Source organism: Akebia trifoliata, chromosome 6, assembly GCF_017979445.1.
Source record: "Akebia trifoliata isolate Shusen 1 chromosome 6, ASM1797944v1, whole genome shotgun sequence".
NCBI classification, from domain to species: Eukaryota; Viridiplantae; Streptophyta; class Magnoliopsida; order Ranunculales; family Lardizabalaceae; genus Akebia; species Akebia trifoliata.
This window is the reverse complement of record NC_141380.1, coordinates 27,227,091-27,250,187: the sequence shown is the minus strand read 5'-3', so window position 1 is coordinate 27,250,187 and position 23,097 is coordinate 27,227,091. Positions and strand designations below refer to the sequence as shown.

At 37.4% G+C, this 23,097-nt stretch overlaps 1 protein-coding gene across 8 annotated transcripts in view; it reads right to left on the bottom strand.

The window, feature by feature from the left end:
• Window positions 1-231: 231 nt before the first annotated feature.
• The window catches only part of NRB4 (mediator of RNA polymerase II transcription subunit 15a-like protein), a 37,898-nt gene continuing 15,032 nt past the window's right edge, over window positions 232-23,097 (bottom strand). For 6 of the 8 annotated variants that reach the window (XM_086446291.1, XM_086446290.1, XM_086446292.1 and 3 more), the window contains 7 exons: window positions 6,885-6,955; window positions 5,633-5,707; window positions 4,176-5,555; window positions 3,336-3,680; window positions 1,501-1,701; window positions 1,317-1,405; window positions 232-780 (listed from right to left, as the gene is read on the bottom strand). In XM_086446291.1, the coding sequence (XP_086302417.1) occupies window positions 573-780; window positions 1,317-1,405; window positions 1,501-1,701; window positions 3,336-3,680; window positions 4,176-5,555; window positions 5,633-5,707; window positions 6,885-6,955 (2,369 nt within the window). In that variant the 3' untranslated portion in view covers window positions 232-572. The remainder of the gene's footprint in view (window positions 781-1,316; window positions 1,406-1,500; window positions 1,702-3,335; window positions 3,681-4,175; window positions 5,556-5,632; window positions 5,708-6,884; window positions 6,956-23,097) is intronic. The other 2 variants (XM_086446293.1, XM_086446294.1) reach the window with 2 other exon arrangements.

Below are 23,097 nucleotides of genomic sequence, written 5' to 3'. Positions count from 1 at the left end.
AAATACATTAAAGGGCCTAAACCAATGATCTTGAACATTGAATGGCCTATATCCAACCCAATTCTAAACACATACTATTTAAACAGAAAATCCTCAAACACTACTTCTTAAACTCATTGAAAAGCACAGAAAAATCAAGAAACCCAAAATACCCTTCGAAGATCTTATTCCTTTCTTTCCAGATACCCAAACATACTACAAAGGTTCTTTATAAGTACAGAGGCCAGAAAGGAACAAATTAAATACGTAAACAAGCATAAAATAACATAGCTAGTACAACTACATACAATATTAGATAAAAGGTACAAAGAACAACAATCCCAGATACACAACTATGCAGAGAAGATGCAAATAATACGTAGTTCGGGCAAAATGTTTATTTGCACAACAGTAGTGCCATGAAACCATTTTACCCCTTTTAAGTTTTTAAACAGTTTTCAACTAAAACACAAATTATAACACACAGATTTAAATTATTTCTGATCATGCTTCCTTACTCTTCAAGCTCAAAACCATGTCAATAGCAGTACTGAATTCCTGTATTGCTAATTCGATGTATGACCACAAAACAATCAAGCGGCACTGACACAGCTCTCCCAAGTTCCATACCTCGAGCTGAAGCTCCCCCCTCCACTCTGCTGTGCATAATCAGCAATAACCGCACGAGCACAAACATCCCACGTCTTTACTATCTCCTTAAGTGACATTGGCTGTGAAAGACCACGAAGAGAGATACTGAACTTCGACCTTGCCTTCACTGACAAATCTTCATACTCCTTGCTGTCACAGAAATGGAAACGCCCAAATTTCATGTCAGAATATATGGATTTCTTCAATGGTCACATCCTTGCAGTAAAAAGAACAAAAAAAAAAAAAAAATGTCCTCCCCATATATCTCCATCAGTATAGTGGATATCGGGCGTATCTTCGAAGGGGTCGAGCTTACTATCCAGGATCTCACTGTTTCAGTTTTCTATATTTTTAAGGAAAAACCTCTAAGGTGTTCAGAGGGGTCTTCTTCGAAGACTTTCTTCTTAGATGGGATAGGGTTTGCCATTTGGAAGTCTAGTAATTTTGTTTCTTAGGAGGTTTCTCATGTCTTCTATGTTTTTGGGTTGGTCACCTCGATCACCACCCTTTTTTCCTTCTATTGATAAAATTCTTTGCTTATCAAAAAAAATTAAAAATGGCACACATCTTGAGATACAAGAGGTGCAAGTACATATGCTTCAAGTGAATCTTACAATTTCTAGAAGGAAAAAATAATACCAAAATGATTCATCAAAAAATAATACCAGAATGCTTCATTCTCTCACCTCAGTTCCACGGGAAACTTGTCTAAGAATATAGGGGAACAATTTGGATAATTTGTGGGAATGAGCAATCGCAGGGGCAGAATTGGTGACTGCACATCCATAAACACAAAATAAGAAATAAATATTCAAACAAATGGATATGCCATGATCATATCAAAGCTATAGGATTTTAAAAGAGACTCACCATTTGGGCTGAAGCATACTGTGACTTCAAGTTTGGACTGAGAGCTACAGCATTAAAGGAGCACTTAACAATGGTTCCTTCACCACCTTCAGCTGCAGCTGCAGCCGCAATTGGATCAACATCCTCGTCACTGATATCCACCACAGTGTCTATCAGCCGCTGGTTTATCTCTCGGATTTCTTCCAGCAGAGCATGGTTGGCCTGCAATAGAAATTACCGTTATTACCCAATTAATGTACAAGGCTAGAAGCTATTAAAAAAAATGTCATTTTTGAATTTAAGCCAATATGGCGGGTTCCATATTTGTTGAAGGAAAGCCCTAAACTAGGAATATCCTTGAATGTTTTTCACATTTAAGAAGGTCAGTGCACAGTAATGAACCTAGCAACCACTTTTAAAGCATGAAATTATTATTGTTCGTAACTATTTGATTAAAAGATTATCAAATGCTATTCAAATAATTTTTCCAGACAAACCCATCATGAACCACCACTACACCAAAGAGATATAAGAAACCCACTCCCACCAAACCTATGAAGTCCACAAAATATACACAAACTCTGTAGAGGGTCTTCAACCCACAGATACAACTGTACAAAGTAGAAAATTATTCTTATTTTTCAGACTTCTTTGACCGAGGACTAGTCACCCAGAAGCCAAAAATGGCATTCACCACATAGTGACGACCAAAAATAATGTTCTTTTTTCCTTCTTGGCTACATGATGAGATGGGGGAGCCCCCTGTGTAAATCTAACCAACTCAGTCTTTGATAACAGCCCAAAACAATCAAATATTGACCTGTATGGAAGATTTATATCTTACATGGTATGAAAACCGACGTCTACTAAATCCTCCATAATAATCAAGACCATAATTTAAATTATTAGTATCATGCTAAATTTTGAGAACATGGGGACGAGACCGAGATTATCTAATATAAGCCTTCATTATAGGCCTTAGGTATTGGTTCTTCAGAACTTAGCTCCAGATCAAGACCTGTGGGTTCTTGAATGCATGTGTGAATCTCAACTTGGCTTCATAACTTGGACTTAATGTAAGCTTGAACCTGGGTGATCTCAGCCCACAATTGTGTTTTCTCATTCTTTTCCAACATACAAAGTAAGAAAAGAATGAAAGAAACAAAAATAGGGAGCAGAGTCTTCTTTCCTCGAGGATATACATCGAAATACTGAAAAATGGGTCAAGTCCCCATGTAGTGGTCAAGAATGAACTTATATCGGGGTGTATGGTCTTGACCTAAATCATAGGAATGGATTGGGCCTAAATTGTAATTGTATTACAGGTCTCACAATAAGACCAAGTAATGAACACACTCAAAAAATAATATATATTCTAAAAAATGTCCAAGGTATTAAATTTCAATTTCGGTGTCTATTTCGATTAGTCAGGAAATGGAAATATTTCAATCAGTGTGGAAATTAATACAATTTTTGAAAATGACGGAAATGACATAAATATTAAAGAAATTTTCGTTGACCATATAGGAAATGATACAATAGGCATTAAACACACTCATTAAGTCATCAAAATACAATAAACAACCATTTCAAGTGTGAAATTAAATATCAACAACATTTTGCTACACATACGTGCAAGTATTGAGAGTCCGAGAGTGGAAATAAAATTAATAATGTTGCGTTAACAACACACAACTTAATATGTAAAACACTGAAATGAAGAAAATATGAAGTATTGCATTCATGTGATATTATATTTCTTTTATTTTTTTATCAAATATTTACTCTAAATTCATAACCTCATTGTCTTTATAGAGGTGTTTCATTCCTGTACAAAAGAAAACAGAAGGCATTACCTCAGCTCTGGGCCTCTTGATCTTAGATGTTGCAGTTGACTCCAAGTCCGATGTCTCGAGACCACTTAACTGCTTGAAACTATCATTTACACTGCCAGCTGATGACACAGCATTCAAGGGCATTGCACTTGTTTCACGTCTCATTTTCTTCGTTGCAGAACTTCCATCTTGCGCAATGAAGTTCCTTGCTTGCATACGACACTTTGTCATGGCCACCAAATCCTCACCAACAGCAGCTCTAGATCCATTACCAGGTGCTGATCCTGCTATCCGATCCATCATACTTACAACTGACCCAACGTCATTAGCAGCACTACTTAATGCTTCAGATGGCATTGACTTTACCTGACAAAAAAAAATGGAACTTCAATTTTTGAATAGCCAATTTAACTACCCAAAAATAGAGAGCTGATATTGGCACCCCAACTATTACTTATTACACCCCAATTTCTAAAATTATTTACCACACCCAATTAAGGATTAAAACACTCTTCAAGCATTACAAAGGTTTGGCTCAAATTATAATTTCAACATTCCAGAACATTATAACAGTCGTTCAAACAATTTCAATAATTGTTTACAATTATGATTTGGTTCATATAAAATCCTAAACCCAAAAATTAAAAATCTAGGGAAAAAAAAGAAGAGAGCTTTTATTGGCACCCCAACTTTTCCTTATTATCAACCATTCACTTATTTTCTTTATTTTTTAGTGGGGTGTAATAAGTATAAGTTAGGGTGCCAATAGCACCTCTAAAAAAATCCCAACAGTGTTCTTAGGTGTGCCATGCATTAAATATCGCCAAATTCACCAAACAATGAGGATTGAAGTTAACTAACCACTTTAACCAACCGATCTAGAGGCTCTTTGGCAACATTTGTTCTGCCAGAAATGATTGTCGATGCAGTAACCTGACTACCAAATGTAGTGAACTCTGCAAGTAGGGGCGAAGCTGATATCCCAGGTGTGCCAATGGCAAGGGATTGGGCTTGACCTAGTGCTGCAACAGTTGTCTGTGTCTGCCCAACATTTGCATTTGAGAGTGAGGAAATACCTGAAGCCTGTTTCTCAGGATCCCCGGGTATTGGGGATGGAGCCAAGGGAGTCGAAGGAGAAGGAACAACAAAGGGTGAGTTTGCAGATTGTAAAGGTGTTCCAGCTTTTGAGAGAGATTGTAGCAGACTTTGTTGGTCAATCTGTGGGGAAGAATGCTGAGAAAGTTGAGGGGATGCAGCTTGAATAAGTTGGGGGGAAGAAATAGGAAATTGAGCACCCGGTTTTAGATACGTGGAGCGTGGTCCCACTGACTGATGCTGCTGAGTCATTCCAGGTTTAAAACTAATGCCTTGTCTCATCTTCATGTCTTCGTTCATTTGATGAAGTTGAGGCATTTGGTGTGCCTGCAACTGTGACGATTGTTGCTGATTTTGTGGTTGGTGTAATTGCTGCTGGAACTGCGGCTGAGATTGCTGTTGTTGAGGCTGAAGCAGTTGTTGCTTCTGTTGATGCATCTGACGCTGATGAAAATGTTGTTTCATCTGGTGTGATTGTAACAGTTGTTGCTCCTGTTGTTGCTTCAAATGCTGATGTTGTTGGAGTATATTAGAATTTAATTGAGTAGGATTCATGTTAGACTGTAAACCAGTCACACCGCGTTGTGGCAATGTAATGTTTGCCTGTTGGGGTGCAGTCGCAGTATTTTGTTGCAATGAACTTTGTGGTGCTTGGCCTGATTCCAACGTCGAACTAGGCTGCATTGAACTCATCATATTAGATTGAGTACTTGGAACCCCTAAATGGGTTGATAAAGGAGGCATGGAACCATGTTGCATGCTTGTCGCAGCAGTGGACTGCATGTTTGTTGCTACAGAATTTTGCACGTTCATTGGTTGCATCTGTGGGTTCATCTGGTTGTCGTGCTGAGTCAGCGAAATTTGAGATTGTGGTTGCGACTGCTGCTGTTGCATGGGGAGCAGGTGGCCACCAGATGGCTGAAGTTGTTGCTGTTGTCCTTGAAGCTGTGAAGGAATAATCTTTCTGGGCCTATGAGTATTTAGAAAAGTGACAATCTGCTTCTCATAGTGACCGAGCTTCTCTCTGAAACCAGGTGGAATATTATTCTTGGGCACTCGTAAGAATGATATAATGCGCTCCAACATGATCTTCATCATTTGGAGCTTCTCAATTTGTTCTTTTGATGGCTGTGGAAGAGAGTCGGTCTGCCAAACAATGAAAGCTTATAGAATTAAGCCAATAAAATAAACTATAAAAGATTTGAAAATTAAATAAATAGTACCTGTTGGCACTTGAGAGTGATCTTTTGGTGCATTTCAGTCAGATCAGGTAAATACATTTCCTTCATAGATTTAATCTGTAAAATAAAACAGAAATTTTTTCTAATGTAAGAACCTACATATATTAAGGTGTTACACTCTGAATAGTTATTCTCTTTTATATCAATCTTCAGAAAGCATGTTCACAAACACATGTTCCCTATAGTTAATAGCAATGGAGTCTGGGCTGGCAGAAGATATACAAGCTAGCTATACTTGCTCCCCCACTCAACAAGGGTCACATGGACCGCTCTTGAATCGACCCATTTTTCATTATTCAAAAGGGACACAATCCATTTTTATGTAACAAAATACATGCATCATATCATATTATTATTTAAAATTAATTTTACCTTGTAGAAAATATCTATAAAATTTGTCTTATCAAAATATATATATATATATATATATATGGATTAGGATCCGTATACACATAAAGCTACAACGTGTTTTGTCTTATATGGGCAAAAATGTTTGGAATGGGCTGATTGTTTGTGAGGATGATCTCTGTGGTGAGGAGATCATCCTTGCCAAAAATCAGCCTATTATGAAACTTCTAGCCCCATGTTTACAAGTTGAAAATTTTTAGACCGTCCAATTTTTGTAAATCACTTTTGATGGGGTTAGAAGGTTTGGAACGAGATGATTTTTTGCAAGGATGATCCCCTCACCATAGAGATCATCCTCACAAAAAATCAGCCTATTCCGAATCTTTTTAACCATATAAGACAAAAACGTTGTAGCTTTATGTGTCTACGGAACCCAACCCTATACATATTATGCATTTCCTATTTGTCTTCTAGACCTTTGGACAAAAGGTTTTGAGATGTATTAAGGACTGTTGGATTTGAGTATTTCTGTCAAGGGCTTGAAATCAATGTGTATTACATATGGTCCTGGTTCATGATAAAAATGCACAAATCCAATGGCTACATATCATCAATTGCGTTGATTTTAAGTGTATACATCCTTAATTTTCAGTGGGCCAAGTTGAATTATCAGGATGTGGGGCATGGAATATTCAATGACCCTGGGTTATGAGTTATAAAATTGCAACCTAAATAAGAAAGAAACAATGACTATATACATACAAACAAGTTAAAGTGAAATATAAAAGAAGTGAGAAATCACCTTTTGATAAACCTAAATCAGAAAAAAACAATGACTATACATACAAACAAGTTAAAGTGAAATAGAAAAGAAGTAAGAAATCACCCTTTGATAAACCTCTTCTTGCCAGTCACCCGCGTTTGCATGGTTTGTTTGAGCTGTAGAATCTATAGATGCTTAAGAGAGACGAGACAGAAATAAGAATTACTAACTACTACTTTCATCAGCAAAAGAACATTGTTTCCAAAAGGACAGAAGAAACATTATATGCACAATTCAAGACTACTGCATTAGTTGTTGTTGGGGTTCATTTTTTAAATTAAAGGAAGGAGGAAACATTCTATGCACAAAACAAGAATACCTGAAGGCTTATAATACTGCAATAACATAAACAATTGATTTGTATAGATTGGGAGGGCGGAAACAAAGCAGCCAAAGCTCTCTAATCATGAGGAAAAAGAAAAACAAATAGAAAATTCCAGCACATTACAATGAGACAGAAACAGGTAGGTAAGAACTATTATTATTACTATTTTTTTAAAGATAAAAATTTATTAGAGAGAAAGAAACCAAGAGGCCAGGAAGACCTGCCTAATATAGAAACAACACGGACAGAACTTAATCTCTAGCCTTACACATCAAATACCACCCAAAAATGAAATCCAAAAAAATAACTGAGGATTACACATTTTTCACAGTTTCATCCATTAAATAATAATTTAGTAATTCGAAAGTTGGTTCCAGATTGTCCAAGTAGCAAGTATTTATTTACCAAGATATGATTGAGTTATGGAATGGTAAAATAAGTAAAAAATCACAAGGTTAGGGACTATCCCTAAAGGACCAAAAGAATTCCTAATTGGAAGTAGATCTCTTTTAATTGATTCTTTTTTTTAATAATTAAATTTTTTTATTAGAATGAGATCGAGATGACCAATAGAATGAGAATACAAGGAGAATCATACCACAAATCTAAGCAAATAGCAAGTGACGTTTAAAAATCCTCAAAAATACACCTCTAAACTCTTTAAAGACCTTGCACCAAAAAAACACAAGGTTCAAAATAGACACAAAAGAGGTTTGCACAGACATGGACTTTCATTCAAAAACTCTAGAATTTCGTTCCTTCCAAATACACTGACAAAAAAGCAAATAAATAAAACACTCCAAAGCAACCCTTTTGCCCCCACTAAAACATGAACCCCATTGATACCACGAAGCAAATAATCAGATAACATTGTTATATTTCAAAGCTTTAAATGAACCCAAACGAGAACAATTAGATGATGACAATTATCAAAGATAGACACTCCTCATTTCTATTCAAGAACATGTGTCAGGGCTCAATCTTGACCTTGCCGAATCATTTCGTTTCCCAATATAAGAAATGAGGGACTTCACTAAGTCCATTCTTATGAAATCTCAAACCAGATCATTTAACCCTTCAACTGCTTAAAAAAGTTTTTATAACAAAAACCTAGGAATCACTTCGTGAAGAAGGTGCTTTTTTTGCTTCAAAGATTCATCTATTTTATTAAACATCCCAACACACAACAAAAAAAATTTCAAATATAATGAAATCCTTTATAGTTAAAGTATAGTGACCTTTTACTCAGCAAGAAGAAAGCTAAGAGGAGATTATCTTGTTGCCAGTTGTTCGAGTTGTTATGTTAGTGCAGTCATTATGGCGATAAGGAAAGCCGTTCCGCATGGAGCTCGAGTTCAATTACATTGACCCTTCACTACACTCGACTTGAAAGCGTCAAAAGGGAGTCATAAGCCTTCTTCCTTGAATCCATAATAAGAAGCTGCCTCTATTTTATATCCTTAGAGGGTACTAAAGCCAAATTTTCCTTTTCTATTGATTCCTACAGATTGGATAAAAAAAATATTCTTGAATGAGGTATTCAACTCCAGGGATGAATTGACGGAATGAAAAAGACATATCTGGTAGAATCGTAACCATAGAATATGACCCTAATCGAAATGCATACATTTGTCTCATACACTATGGGGATGGTGAGAAGAGATATATTTTACATCCCAGAGGGGCTATAATTGGAGATACCATTGTTTCTGGTACAGAAGTTCCTATCTCACTGCTTGGGAGCTTACAGTTTCATGTTTTATTTCACTCCCCGATGGGGGGTCTTTTTACCCTTCCCTCACGGTACAACATTCCACTGCTTTCTTTGCGAGAATGCCTTAATATGCCAACATTGAAACAAGGATATAAGGAAAGCACCAAGTATGGAACAAAAATAAGAAATGTACCCAGAGCTCCCTCACAAAGTTGTTTGGACCATTTAAAAAATACGCCAACAATAAGGAAACAACATAAAACCTATATGATGCGACTTAGAGAGACTAGATAGAACAAATGCTTATATCTGACACCAGCTTAGTATATTTCATAGAACAAACGTCATGTAATATAAAAATAATTGTAATATTCATCTTAGATAATCCGGAAATGTTGAACCAAAACTTGGTATGATTGAAAATATATGGAGACTTTTTCTACTCCACAAGATTTTTTTAATTTTTTTTTGTTAGTTAAATTTTATTAATAAGAGGACAAGGAGTCCTCAAAAGATAACAACATGATTACTCTCTATTAGAATTCTGTAGAATTATTTGTGTGAAAACCCCTAGGGCAGTTTCTATTACATGCAGCAGCCCTATGGGCCCCCTTTCGTGTTTTGCGTATGTAATGGGTTAATGGGGTGGGCCCCCACAAATTTTTCTGATTAGTACTTGTTAATATATTAGAGGAGCCGAACCCTACTGTCATCATTGTGTTCGTCTCTCTCTCTCTCTCTCCTCTATTTCTTTTCTTCTCCTCTTCTATTTGATCTAAACTGTTTTGATTCTTTATTTAATATCAGAACAATGATTTTTTTTCCTCTCCTATTTTTTGGGGGTTTTAAACCCTTATTTCTGCAAGGTTTTTTAGTGAAACGAACTTTGGTTCGTTGTGGTGCTGCAAGATAAACCCTAGATGTGTATCAAGGGCGTGGTTGTGTGATAAGGTTGGTTGTGAATGAATTTTGAGGGTTGCATGGTGCTGTTTTTCAAACCTTTTCGAAGGTTTAATTGCAGTGGGTGGTGTTTCAGTCGGTTTCTCTAGGCCGAAATTGGGTTTTTAATTTACTCAAAATTGGTAGAGTTTTTTACACCGGTTGTTGCCTCCCTCATTGTGTATTTGTTCCTCTTCGTGGTTGTTCTAATGGATAAACGTAGCTTTTCAAGTGATGATTCGATCAAGGAAATTACTTCGGTAAAATTGAACATAACTAATTATCATTCTTGGTCCCACGCTATAAAGGTGTTCTTACGAGTCAAGAAAAAAGCGAAATACCTTGTTGAAGATCCTCTTTCTGAGGATTCAAACAACTATGAAGATCGATGGAGTGAAAATTCATTAGTTATGACCAGGCTTTGGTTAAGCATGGAACTATCTCTGGCTTCCAATATCCAATTCCTTAATACTGTAAAAAAGATTTGGAGCTCTCTAGCAGAGATGTACTCTCAAGAAAGTTATGTGACTAGAGTGTTTGAGTGCATGTTCACTACCAAACAGGGTGATAAACCTTTGAATAGACATTACAGTAATCTGAAAGGTATGTGGGAAGAACTATTGCTCTATCAACCCCTAAGCATTGATTTGGAAGTTCAGCGATGTCAACGGGAAGAATTTCAAGTTGCATTGATGTTGTCAAGTCTTAAATTAGAGTACAATATCTTTAAGGATCGAATTCTGACTGGTGAATGATTTCCTACTGTAGCGAATGCATATTCTCGACTTCAGAGGGCCTCACTTACGCACCCAATTCCTTCTTCTCTTAATGAGTCATCTACATTAGTCCCTAGTGATGGTATTCGTGGGACTCCTCGTAATGGATGTAGCGGTTCTTGCGGTGGTGGTTGTGGTAGAACCCGTGGGGTTCATGGTTGTGGTACTATCTCTAGTCGTGGTATTGATAAGTCTAATTGGAAATGCAATTATTCTGGTAAAACAGGGCATAGCGAGGATTATTGTTGGGACAAATGGGGACGTCATGACTATGCCATAATGCATCTGCTGATACATCTTCCACTTTGCTAACCATCTGCTTCCAGACCATCGATTACTGATTCTAAGTCTCAAAACAATTTTACAGCTCAACTTAGTCAGATCCTTCAAAGTTATCAGGCCTACCTTCTTCATATACTCCTACAACAACTATGGTCAATATAGGTAATTCTGCTTGTGTAGTTGCTCGATCCCCATCATCTTCCTAGGTTGTTGACTTTGGTGCTTGTGTTCAAATGTCTAGTACCTCTTCCATCTTTTCTAATTTTCATTCATCTAAATCTCATATTGTTTTACTTGATGGTTCTTCTCACCCTATCCTTGGCACTGGTGATCTTCATCCTACAAATTCCATGACACTCACTCCTGGTTTATTTGCTCCTAACTTTCTTTTTAATCTTCTATATGTAAGTTGGCTAACAAAATCACTAAATTGTTTTGTAACATTTTCCCCAATCCTTGTGTTTTTCAAGACCTCAGGATGAAAAAGATGATTGGTTCGGTACATGAACGGAATGGGCTATATTTTCTGGAATGTGATGAGCCAATTCCTGCTTTGAGTGCTTTCATCTCTCCTCTACAATAGCATTATTGCTTGGGACACCCGACATTGCAAAAGTGGTTCTCGCAGCTTGACCATAGCGAATCCGCAGCTACAAAGACTTTATTGGTCCGATTCGGATCAAGGAGATATGAATAAGAAGGGAGCTACTGCCCTGCCGAATCCGCTCACATAAGATAGATAAGGTCCGTGGTGGTCCACCCAGACGAAGGAATGGGTGCGACGAAAGACGTGTTTATAGAGAATTCTTATGCACCCTTTCGATAGAAAGAAAGAGCCTTTGTCCCTTTCTTCATCAGCTTCAACCTATTGTACTGTACGCCTGGTCGTGGAGAAACGTAAACATACTTTATACGCGGCCAGTCATGCGGAGGGACGATAGCGCTATGAAGGATCAATCTTATGTTTCCAGCCACGGATCAAGCAAGATAGGGGGCACCTGGAGAATGTTATCAATTCGAATGTCTGGATGCGGATGCGGTAAATGGAAGTTGGGCTCGACCTAGGGAGAAGAGGTGAAAGCGCCTGTTCTGTAGATGAAGCTATCATCTTCCAGTTCCTACGGTTCATCCGGACGGATCACCAGTTGAGTACTATTCATTTGAAAGGGTTAGCAAGCGTAGTATCTATCCATCATATTCGTATGTGCTATATTCTTATGTGCATGGAGAGTGTGAGTCTGCTATGGTTAAGAAGGTCCCAAAAGGGACGTACTTACTGACTGAACAAATGAGTGGAACGAAGAAGCATTAAATTATCCCCATGTTGAGTCCAATTTTAGTATTAAAATGTAAGTGTTGAACTCCAGATTTATTTCGTAGTCTTTAGGGATTTAGTTTCCCTATTTTATTTCCTGCATTTTTTCCTTTATTAGCCTATGGTTTGAATAAAGAGATAAGGAAATCTATTTCCTATTATCTCTCTAGTTTTCCTTTCTTGTTTTCTCCCTTGATTTAAGGGATATTTTCTTTGCCAGTTATAGCAGATTTTGTGGCAAACATGTTGCCATATCTTTGCTATATATATAGTCGTGTACCTCCATTGTAGAATAACAAGATAGAGTTTTTCCTCTCTATAATTCAAGATGGTATCAGAGCTGTAAATACTGGAAAAAAAAAACACTTTTTCATGCCAAAATACAGCCTAGCCACCAGAATGGCTATCGGAAAACAACCCTCCAAAATTCCAATCTCATACAGCCTTGGAGCAAGTGACAACTCTCATCTTCCCATTACCATTCATAAACTGAACGGGTAAAATTTCCTTCAATGGTCTCAACCCGTAATGATGTTCAGATGTGGCAGAGGCAAAAATGACTACCTCACCGGAATAGCTACCTCTCTAGCTAAAGAAAACCCTAAATTCAAAGCATGGAAAATAGAGAATAATATGGTCATGTCATGGCTAATAAACTCTATGACCAACAACATAGGAGAGAACCTTTTTCTCTATGAAATTGCTAAGGAAGTATGGGAAGCAGCAAGAGAGACATATTCTGCTACTGAAAACACAACAGAACTCATTGAAATTGAAGGTATTCTACACGATCTACGTCAAGGTGACCTCTCAGTCACTCAATATTTTAATCTTCTCTCACGAAATAGGCGGCAACTAGATGTATTCAAAACTTATGCTTGGGACTGCCCAACTGATGGTGCTCAATACAAACAGATTGTTGAAAAGAAAAGGATTTTCAAGTTCTTGCTAGGACAGAATAAAAACCTTGATGAAATTTGGGGAAGACTAATGGGAACAAAGCCTTTTCCCAATCTCTGTGAAACTTTTTCTGAAGTACGCCGGGAGGAAAGTAGGAAACGGTTCATGATCTTCCACCTACTGTTGAAAGCTCGGCCCTTGCTGCTTGTGGATACCAATATTAATCCTCATACCAGTCCTCTTATCCACTTGCTAATCGGCAAAGAGGCAGGGAAGACCTTGGTGTGAACACTGTCACAAACCTAGACACACCAAGGATATATGCTGAAAGATACACGGCAAACCAGCAAACTGGAAACTGAGAGCACCACCTGAAAGTCGAAGCTAAATGACCAACAACGAAGAGAAGACAAGGCTGGAAACCTCACTCTTTAGCAAAGACAAATTGAGCTCCTCCAGAAGATGTTCAACCACTAAACAACATCCTCCAATTCTGCCTCTGCCGAGAATACTATAGGAACTGGGTCTATTGCTCAAAAAGGTAAATTCCCTATGGCCTTGAGCACTCAAAAGGAGAAACACAGCCCTTGGATAGTTGACTCAGGTGCATCAGACCATATGACTGGTAATGCCACATTATTTTATACTTACAGCCCTAGTTCTGAAAATTTGAAGGTTCGAATTGCCGATGGGTCATTGTCAAAAGTAGTAGGAATTAGATCGATTACTGTTACAAATAATCTGAAATTGAAATCTGTCTTTATGGTTCCGAATTTGACTTGCAACTTGTTGTCTATTAGCAAACTTACCAAAGATCTGAATTGTGTTGCTCAAATTATTGTGAATTTCAGGACTTGGAATCAAGCAGGATGATTGGCAATGCTAAGGAATGTGCGGGCATCTATCTTCTTAATGGACCTAAATGTGAACAAGCTCAAGCTGTAGTTAGTGCGTCATGTCCAATTTTTTCAGATTTTTACAATAAAAATAGTGTTATAATGTTGTAGCACTATAGATTAGGCCATCCCAATTTCCAGTATTTAAAAAAGTTGTTCCCTGAACTATTTAATAATATCAAATCAGAAATTTTTCAATGTGAAGTGTGTCAATTATCAAAACATGCTAGAAACAACAATCCAATTCAAGGGTATAGCTCCTCTCACCCATTTGCAATCATCCATAGTGATATATGGGGACCGTCTAGAGTTAACATCTCTGGGACTCGATGGTTTGTCCCATTCATTGATGATCATACTCGAGTAACGTGGATATATTTGATGAAAGAAAAATCATAGGCAAGCACTATTTTTTAGAATTTCAATAGCATGATCTAAACCCAATTCCAGACAAAAATAAAGGTTCTTAGAACCAACAATGCCAAAGATTATTTCAATTCTTTACTAGGTACATATATGATGGATCATGGAATAATGCATCAAAATTCATGTGTCGACACACCTCAACAAAACAGGGAAGCAAAAAGAAAAAATAGACATCTCCTAGAAGTGGCTAGGTCTATTATGTTCACTACAAATGTTCCCAAACATTTTTGGGGCAAAGCTATCCTCACGGCCACTTATTTAGTCAATAGGATGCCTTCAAGAGTCCTCAAATTCCGAACACCTTGCCAAGCCATTCTTAGTTCCTACCCAAATACCAAAATCATCTCATCCCTACCAGTAAAAATATTTGGGTGTACGGCATTTGTCCATGTTCAACCACATCATCGGAGCAAACTTGATCCAAAGTCTATTAAATGTCTCTTTGTTGGTTACCATCCCACTAAAAAAGGTTACAAGTGTTACTCACCTATCACCAAAAAATTTTACACGTCCATGGATGTCACCTTTTTCGAAAATCAACCGTACTACCTAAAAACGTCCGTTTAGGGGGAGAACTCAGCCATACAAGAATGCAGCTTTTGGCTTAACACTTCATTATTTCTAACCGAAACCGAGCCTAATACCTCTATTCCACCTATTGCCGAGACCATTACTCCTGAAACTGAGCCAAACACTAACACTTTCACCCCTACCCACACACAACCTGTTGTCGTTAACAAAGAGCTTATTGTCTATTCAAGGAGGAGGCCCCAAGAGGAGATAGAGAATCGCACATTCCCCGAGCTGAACCATGAATCCAATTCGAGACTAAGTCCAAAGATTCCAGGTAACACTTCTTAGTTTGATAGTACTACTATTGGTGATCTTGATATTCCTATTGCCCTAAGGAAAGGCGTAAGATCTTGCACTCAACATCCAATCTACAATTTTGTTTCCTATGATGGACTATCTTCTGAGTATTGTGCTTTTACTACTAATCTATCCAATGTGGAAATTCCACACAGTATTCATGATGCTCTTAAAAAATCAGAATGGAGGAATGTTGTACAAAAAGAAATGAATGCTCTAAAAAGGAATAACACATGGGAACTATTGGATTTACCAGTAGGGAAGCAACCAGTGGGATGCCAGTGGATCTTTGTTGTCAAATACAATACAGATGGGAGTGTAAGTCACCACAGAGCAAGACTTGTTGCTAAAGGGTTCACTCAAACCTACGGCATCGACTACCAAGAAACTTTTGCGCATGTTGCCAAACTAAACACTATTCGGGTATTATTGTCTTTAGCAGCAAATCTAGATTGGGCTCTTCATCAACTAGCATGAAAAATGCTTTCCTCAGTGGTGACTTAGAAGAGGAAGTGTATATGAAAATCCCACCCAGGTTTGAGACAAGAAGCTATGTCAACAAAGTCTGCAAATTACGAAGTCTCTGTATGGACCCAAGCAATCTCCTAGAGCCTGGTTTGACAGATTCACAAAGGCAATTAAGAAGCATGGATACTCACAAGGGCAAGCTGATCACACCCTATTCGCAAAGTTTTCTTCTACTGGACAAATTACAATCCTCATTGTTTATCTAGATGATATTATTGTGACAGGAGATTAGACTGAAGAAATGGTTTGCCTAAAGGAAGTTCTTTCAAAAGAATTTGAGATCAAAGACCTAGGATCCCTAAAATATTTCCTAGGCATGAAAGTTTCTCGTTCTAAAAGTGGCATTGTGGTATCTCAACAAAAGTACATTTTAGACTTGCTAAAGGAAACTGGAATGTTAGGATGCATGCCTCCAGATACTCCAATGGAATCAAACTACAAAATTGGTTTCAAAGGAGACAATCCTCCGGTTGACACTGGGAGGTATCAAAGACTTGTAGGAAAGCTTATTTATCTCTCCCACACGAGACCGTACATAGGTTTTTCTGTCAGTGTGGTAAGTCAATTCATGAATAAGCCAAATGAAGAACATCTTGAAGCAGTATACCGAATTCTTAGATACTTGAAGATGAATCTTGGTAAGGGAATATTCTTTAAAAAGGGAACAAACAGAGAAATTGAAGTTTGGGCAGGTTCCGTAACAGATCGTAGATCAACCACTGGTTATTGTACCTACGTACGGGGGAACCTGGTAACATGGCGGAGTAAGAAACAAGTTGTGGTTTCTAGGAGCAATGTCGAGGCAGAGTATAAAGTTTTAGCTCTAAGTATATGTGAAGGTCTATAGCTGAAAAGACTACTTGACGAGCTCAGGATTTCAACAAGGGAGTCAATGAAGGTGTTTTGTGATAAAATGGCTGGAATAAGTAGCTGCCTATCCATCATGAAAGAACGAAGCATATAGAATTAGATCGTCACTTCATCAAGGAAAAAGTTGAGGCTGGGATACTAAATTTAATATACACCCCAACTCACCTTCAAGTGGCAGATGTTCTTACGAAAGCTCTTCCAAGAATAAAGTTTGAAGAACTGATTTCCAAGCTGGGAATGTGTGACATATATTCCCCAGCTTGAAGGGGAGTGTTGAATTCCCGATTTATTTCTTAGTCTTTAGGGATTTAGTTTCCCAATTTTATTTCTTGTATCTTTTCCTTTATTAGCCTACGGTTTGAATAAAGAGATAAGGAAATTTGTTTCCAATTATCTCTCTAGTTTTCCTTTCTTGTTTCCTCCCTTGATTTAAAGGGTTTTTTCTCTGCTAGTTATAGCAAAATTTGTGGCAGACCTATTTCCATATATTTGCTATATATACAATTGTGTACCTCCATTGCAGAATAATGAGATAGAGTTTTTCCTCTCTATAATTCAAGAGTAAGGCTTGTCAATTAGGCAAGCGTCATCGTAGTAGTTTTCCTCTTAATCTAGAGCATCCTCAATTGAGTCTGTTTGACGTAGTCCATTCGGACATTTGACTTTTTTTAATGAAAGACTGCTCTGAACTCCCCAAAATTTTCTTAACCTTTTATAATGAGATATTTGTTTAATTTAAATGTCGTATTAAAATTTTTTGTTTTAACAATGCTTTTGAATATACTCAAAACTATGTCTAATTTTTGTAAAGACCATGGTATCATCTATCGGACTACATGTCCACATACTTCCCAACAGAATGGCATCACTGAACGTAAACTTCGTCATCTTTTGTATGTCACTCGCACCTTATTGTTTAACATGTCAATTCCTAAACCTTATTGGGCCGATGGTGTTCTTATTGCTTATTACCTCATTAATCATGTTCCTACGCCTGTTTTAGGTAGCTAGACACCCTTCTCTTTATTATTATTATCTTAAAGCCAAGCCCTTTCCTCTTGTTCCGCATGTCTTTGGGTGTGTATCCTTCGTCCACATTCTTGGAACAGTTCATGATAAGTTGTCTCCTCGAACTGTTAAGTACGTCTCCTTGAGTTATTCTCGGACCCTAAAAGGTTATCATTGTTATGATCCTGTAGGGCATTGATATTATAGTAGTGTTAATATCACCTTTTTTGAGTCTACATCTTTTTTCTCCATTGTGGGTGGTCAGTTCGATTCTGATATGGTTCATTATCTTCTAAGGGAGTTAGTTTTGCCTACTGTTCTGCTTCCAGTTTCTTCTTCTCCTCGCTTGCAGGTTTATCAACACTCTCAACATCACCCAAGTGTATCTTACGATCCAACCGTAGCCAAACCATCTCCTTACTCTCCTAAGGATCCTCCACCTTCTGCTTTTGAGGATTTTCCACATCCTCCCATAGGACCATCATCCTCCACGCTACCTATTGCATTGCGGAAAGGTATTTGTTCATGCACTTAACATCTTATTTTTAATTTTGTATCTTTTTATCATCTTTTCTCTACTTTTCGCTCTTTTGCATTCTCATTGTCCACTATTTTTGTTCCTAGTACTTATCATCACGCTCTGACTTTTTCGATAGAAATTTGTTATGGATGACGAGATGCATGTCCTTTGTTAAAATCATACATGGGATCTCACCACTCTTCCTTCTGAGAAGACCACAGTTGGTTGTTGTTGGGTGTACACAGTAAAATATCAACCTGATGGCTCTGTTGATCGCCTTAAGAATCGATTGGTGGCTAAAGGCTATACTCATGCTTATAGTGTAAACTATTGTGGGCCCTCTTCACTTGTTGCTTGCCTCAACTCTGTTAGAATTCTTCTATCTATGGCAATAAGTTTTAACTGGCCACTTTACCAACAGACATAAAAAATGCATTTCTTCATAGAGATTTACATAAGGAAGTGTATATGGATCAACCCCCAGATTATGTAGTTGAAAAGAAATAACATCTTGTGTGTAGACAAAAGAAAACATTGTATGGACTGAAACAATCTCCACGTGCTTAGTTAGACAAATTTAGCTTTGTGGTGCTTTAGTATGGTTCTCATCATTCTACCTTTGATCATTCTGTATTTACTTGACATTCTACCTCAGGTACTATCGTTCTTATTGTGTATGTGGATGACATTATTATCACTGGTAGTGACTCTGTTGGTATTGCTCAATTGAAGGCTCATTTGAGTACACAGTTTCAGACAAAAGACTTGGGCTTACTTCGTTATTTCCTTGGGATTGAGGTTGCACGTTCCAGGGATAGACTCACTCTATGCCAACACAAGTATGTGTTGGACTTATTATCTGAGACGAGTACTCTGAGATCTCATCCAATTGATAATCCTATAGATCCTTTTGTCAAGTTTGATGCTAAACAAGGGGAAGTTTTTGAGGATAATGGGAGGTACAGGCAATTGGTTGGCAAACTCATATATCTCACAGTTACTTGTCCTAACAGTGCTTATGTTGTAGGTGTGGTCAATCAGTTTATGCGTGCCCCTCAATAGCCCCATTGTGAAGCTATCTGTCATATTCTACGTTATCTAAAGGGTGCTCCTAGAAAGGGTCTCTTGTATTGTCCTTCCTCTTTCATGACTATTTCTGGATATTCTGATGCTGACAGGGTCGAGAGTCGTTCTGATCGCCGATCCACCTCTGATTATTGCACCTTTATGGGTGGAAATATTGTTACTTGGAGTAGTAAAAAGTAAAACATTATGGCTCGCTCTAGTGTTGAAGCTAAATATCGTGCAATGGCCCACACTGCTTCTGAGATGTTATGGGTTCCTTCTCTTCTTCGCAATATGGGTGTTAATTTTTTTTTTTATAAGTGCAATATGCAAATCTATTATGACAACTAGACAACCATTTTTATTGCTAGCAACCTTATCTTCCATGAGTGTACCAAGCATATCGAAGTTGATTGTCACTTAATTCGGAATTTACTTGTGTAAACAGATTATCACATCCTATGTCAAGTCGAATGATCAATTGGCTGATTTTTTCATTAAGCCTTTATCTTGCGTACCTTTTTCTTCTTTATGTACCAAGCCGGGCATCTTTGATATGTATGCTCCAACTTGAGGGGGAGTGTTAGAATTTTGTAGAATCTGTTTGTGCGACAACCCCTAAGGCTGTTTCTAATATGTGCGGTAGCCCTATGGCCCCCCTTTTGTGTTTTGCGTATGTAATGGGTTAATGGGATGTGCCACACATATTTTTCTGATTATTACTTGTTAATATATTAGAGGAGTTGAACCCGACTGTCATCATTGTGTTTGGCTCTCTCTCTCTCTCCAATCTTCTACTTCTCCTCTATTTCTTCTCCTCTTTTATTTGATCTAAAATGTTTTGATTCTCTACTCTTTCTAATTACATTATCTCATCTAAAGAAAAAAATCTTTAAAAAAAAAAAGCCTCTAAACTCCTTAAACTGCTTACACCAAAAGAAAAGAAAGCCCAAAATACTAAAAATAAGCTCTTGCAAGGTGTTCTCTTGCCCATCAAACCATATTCCTCTGTTTTGGCAAACCGCAAAGAATCGTCAATTAGCTAGAAAAGGGAGGAGACTTCCAATCGAAAAAGAGAGCAACAATAAAACAAGGAAAACACCAAGACACCTTAAACAAAGAAAGAAAGAAAGAAAGACCAAATAACCACAGCCACCTCGCAATGAATAAGGACATGATCCATTGACTCCCCGCTAGCTTTGCATAAACAACAATAATCAATCACGCTTAAGAAGATCTACCATTTTCTACTCTCACAAGATCAATATTCCATTTAAAATTCCTAAGCTTGGTAGAATATGGCCTATACGGTTACACATGTAGCTATTTCACCATCAAACCATATCGACAAGATAACAACTAAGAAAAGCATAAAAGCAAATAGAACTTCTAATTGATGTTTTAAAATAATGCTAATACAAACATGAAAGTTCATTAGGATCCATTGACTCCCCGCTAGCTTTGCATAAACAGCAATAATCAATCACGCTTAAGAAGATCTACCATTTTCTACTCTCACAAGATCAATATTCCATTTAAAATTCCTAAGCTTGGTAGAATATGGCCTATACGGTTACACATGTAGCTATTTCACCATCAAACCGTATCGACAAGATAACAACTAAGAAAAGCATAAAAGCAAATAGAACTTCTAATTGATGTTTTAAAATAATGCTAATACAAACATGAAAGTTCATTAGGATAAGCAATGTCATAGACTTGCAAGATCTAGTTGTTGACATTGTCATTGACAGCCATGCATTTAAATAGATTGCACGACACTAGGTATGTATGGTTCTCTAAAGAAAGGTAAAACTATCTCTTGTTTCAAGATGGGCAAAGAAGATGTGGTTGCTTGGGACCTTGGCTTTAGGAGAGGTTTTAATGTTTGGGAGATTGAGGAGTTGGGGAGGATGTTAAGTGCTTAGAGGAGTCTCCCTTAGGGGTTGTTGATGAGGATAAGAGGCTTCGGGTTGGCTCGAAGATGGGTCTTTTTCTGTGCGTTCTTTATACTCGCTTATTAGCGCTTCCTGTAAGGTGGTCTTCCCAGCTACAGCTATTTGGGGCCCTAAAGTTCTCTCCATGATATCTACTTTCATTTGGCTTGCAACTTTGGAGCATCTTCCAACTTTAGATCAGATAATTAGAAGAGGTATGGTGGCCCCAAACTTGTGTTGCTTATAAAAGCAAATGGGGAACCTTCAAGTCATGTCCTATTGCAACTGTAGTTTCTTTGTTCGAGTCTTGGCTTCACTGGGGCTTCTTCTTCAGGGCGGCTAGGAGGATTCTGTGGAGCATCACTCCTTTTGCCATTTGCTGGGCAATTTGGAAAGAGCGGAATAGATGGATTTTTTATGGCAAATAGTTCGTGATATCATTATTTCCATTCTATCCCTTATGTTTTATTGGGGTAAAGCTTTCAAGGTGTTTTAAGGGGGGTTTCTTCGAAGACTTTCTTGTAAGATGGGATAGAATTTGTAATTTGGCAGACGAGAAGTTTTGGTGTAGCTTGTTTCTATTTTTCTTCTTTGGGTTGGACTCCTCGTCCTCCCTTCTTTCTTGTACTCTTTTCCTTATATAATAAATTCGTTTTGCCAAATAAAAAAAAACAAATAGTTCTGTCTGTCAGCCTCTAATTTGTGCATATATGTCACTTCCGCTATTTTTGTCTAAATGCAACTAACTCTGTTAGTGTAGAATTGGGAATTTAGAGTACATTCCCATGCTTGTTTTAGCATGTTCAAGTGTAAGTTTAAATATCATGTATTCCAAGTGTTTCTCATAGTTTCATGCATTTCCCAGTTGGATACCATATCCTCCATGCACATACATTATGTAAACCAAGGCCCTTCAAAACCCCAAGTGTACCCATGTCAAAAACTACAAAACATCGATATAGAGTGGGATTCATGTCCAATAGGCAGTAAGGAGTAAGGTTCAGTTGCACCCACATAACTTACACAAAAATAACATTTAGAAAACGCATATAATTGCTTTTATAAAAATAACCATAAAACCCTGTGAGTACCTTAAAAATGAGGTTCAAGGAAGTGCAACAATGGATCCTATATGTACCCATATCAAGTAACATAGTCTACACCTGATAGCGAAACTTGAAGCAAAATCATAATTTTATCTCAACAAACCACCTCCATCAACTATTGTAATGAAGATGATGAAGAAAATTTATCAAACAAGAATTATTATTTTTTTGATAGGTCAAACAAAAACAATTTTTCGGTGGTTCAAAATAGACAATGTGGCAGGAGACAACCATAGAACCAGATTATTGTTTCCGCTATAAAAGTAAGCATGATTGTTCAGTACCCATTTTCACGTAGACCGTGCCATTGAAAGATAATGGAGGGCTGGCTCAAGTAAACCAAACTCCTACATACCATTATTCTGAGTTACTTATTTATACGAAGTAGTTGGCATGCTAGATAATTGAATGATATCGAAGTATCAAACTAATTAATAATACAAGCTTTTGCAAGTATTGTTACTCAACTTAAGAGTTAATAATATATAGATAATTATCATTTATAACTGGAACTATTCTAATTCTTATCTATCAAAAAAAAAAGGGAGGGGGGGGAGGACTATTCTAGTAGGAACTTAGCACAGAAGGACTCAAGTTACAATAAGTGATTCAAATCATTTCTAGAAGGAAAATTCCTCACTTCAGTTTCCATAACTATTCCATTTTTCCCTCATAAATAGATAAAAGGAAAATCATTTCTAGAAGGAAAATTTTCCACACTAGTTTGGAAAGAGGACATTAGTAAAAAGTAACTTCTATTTGCATATGAATTATGAACAGACATCCTAGTGTTTGGCTC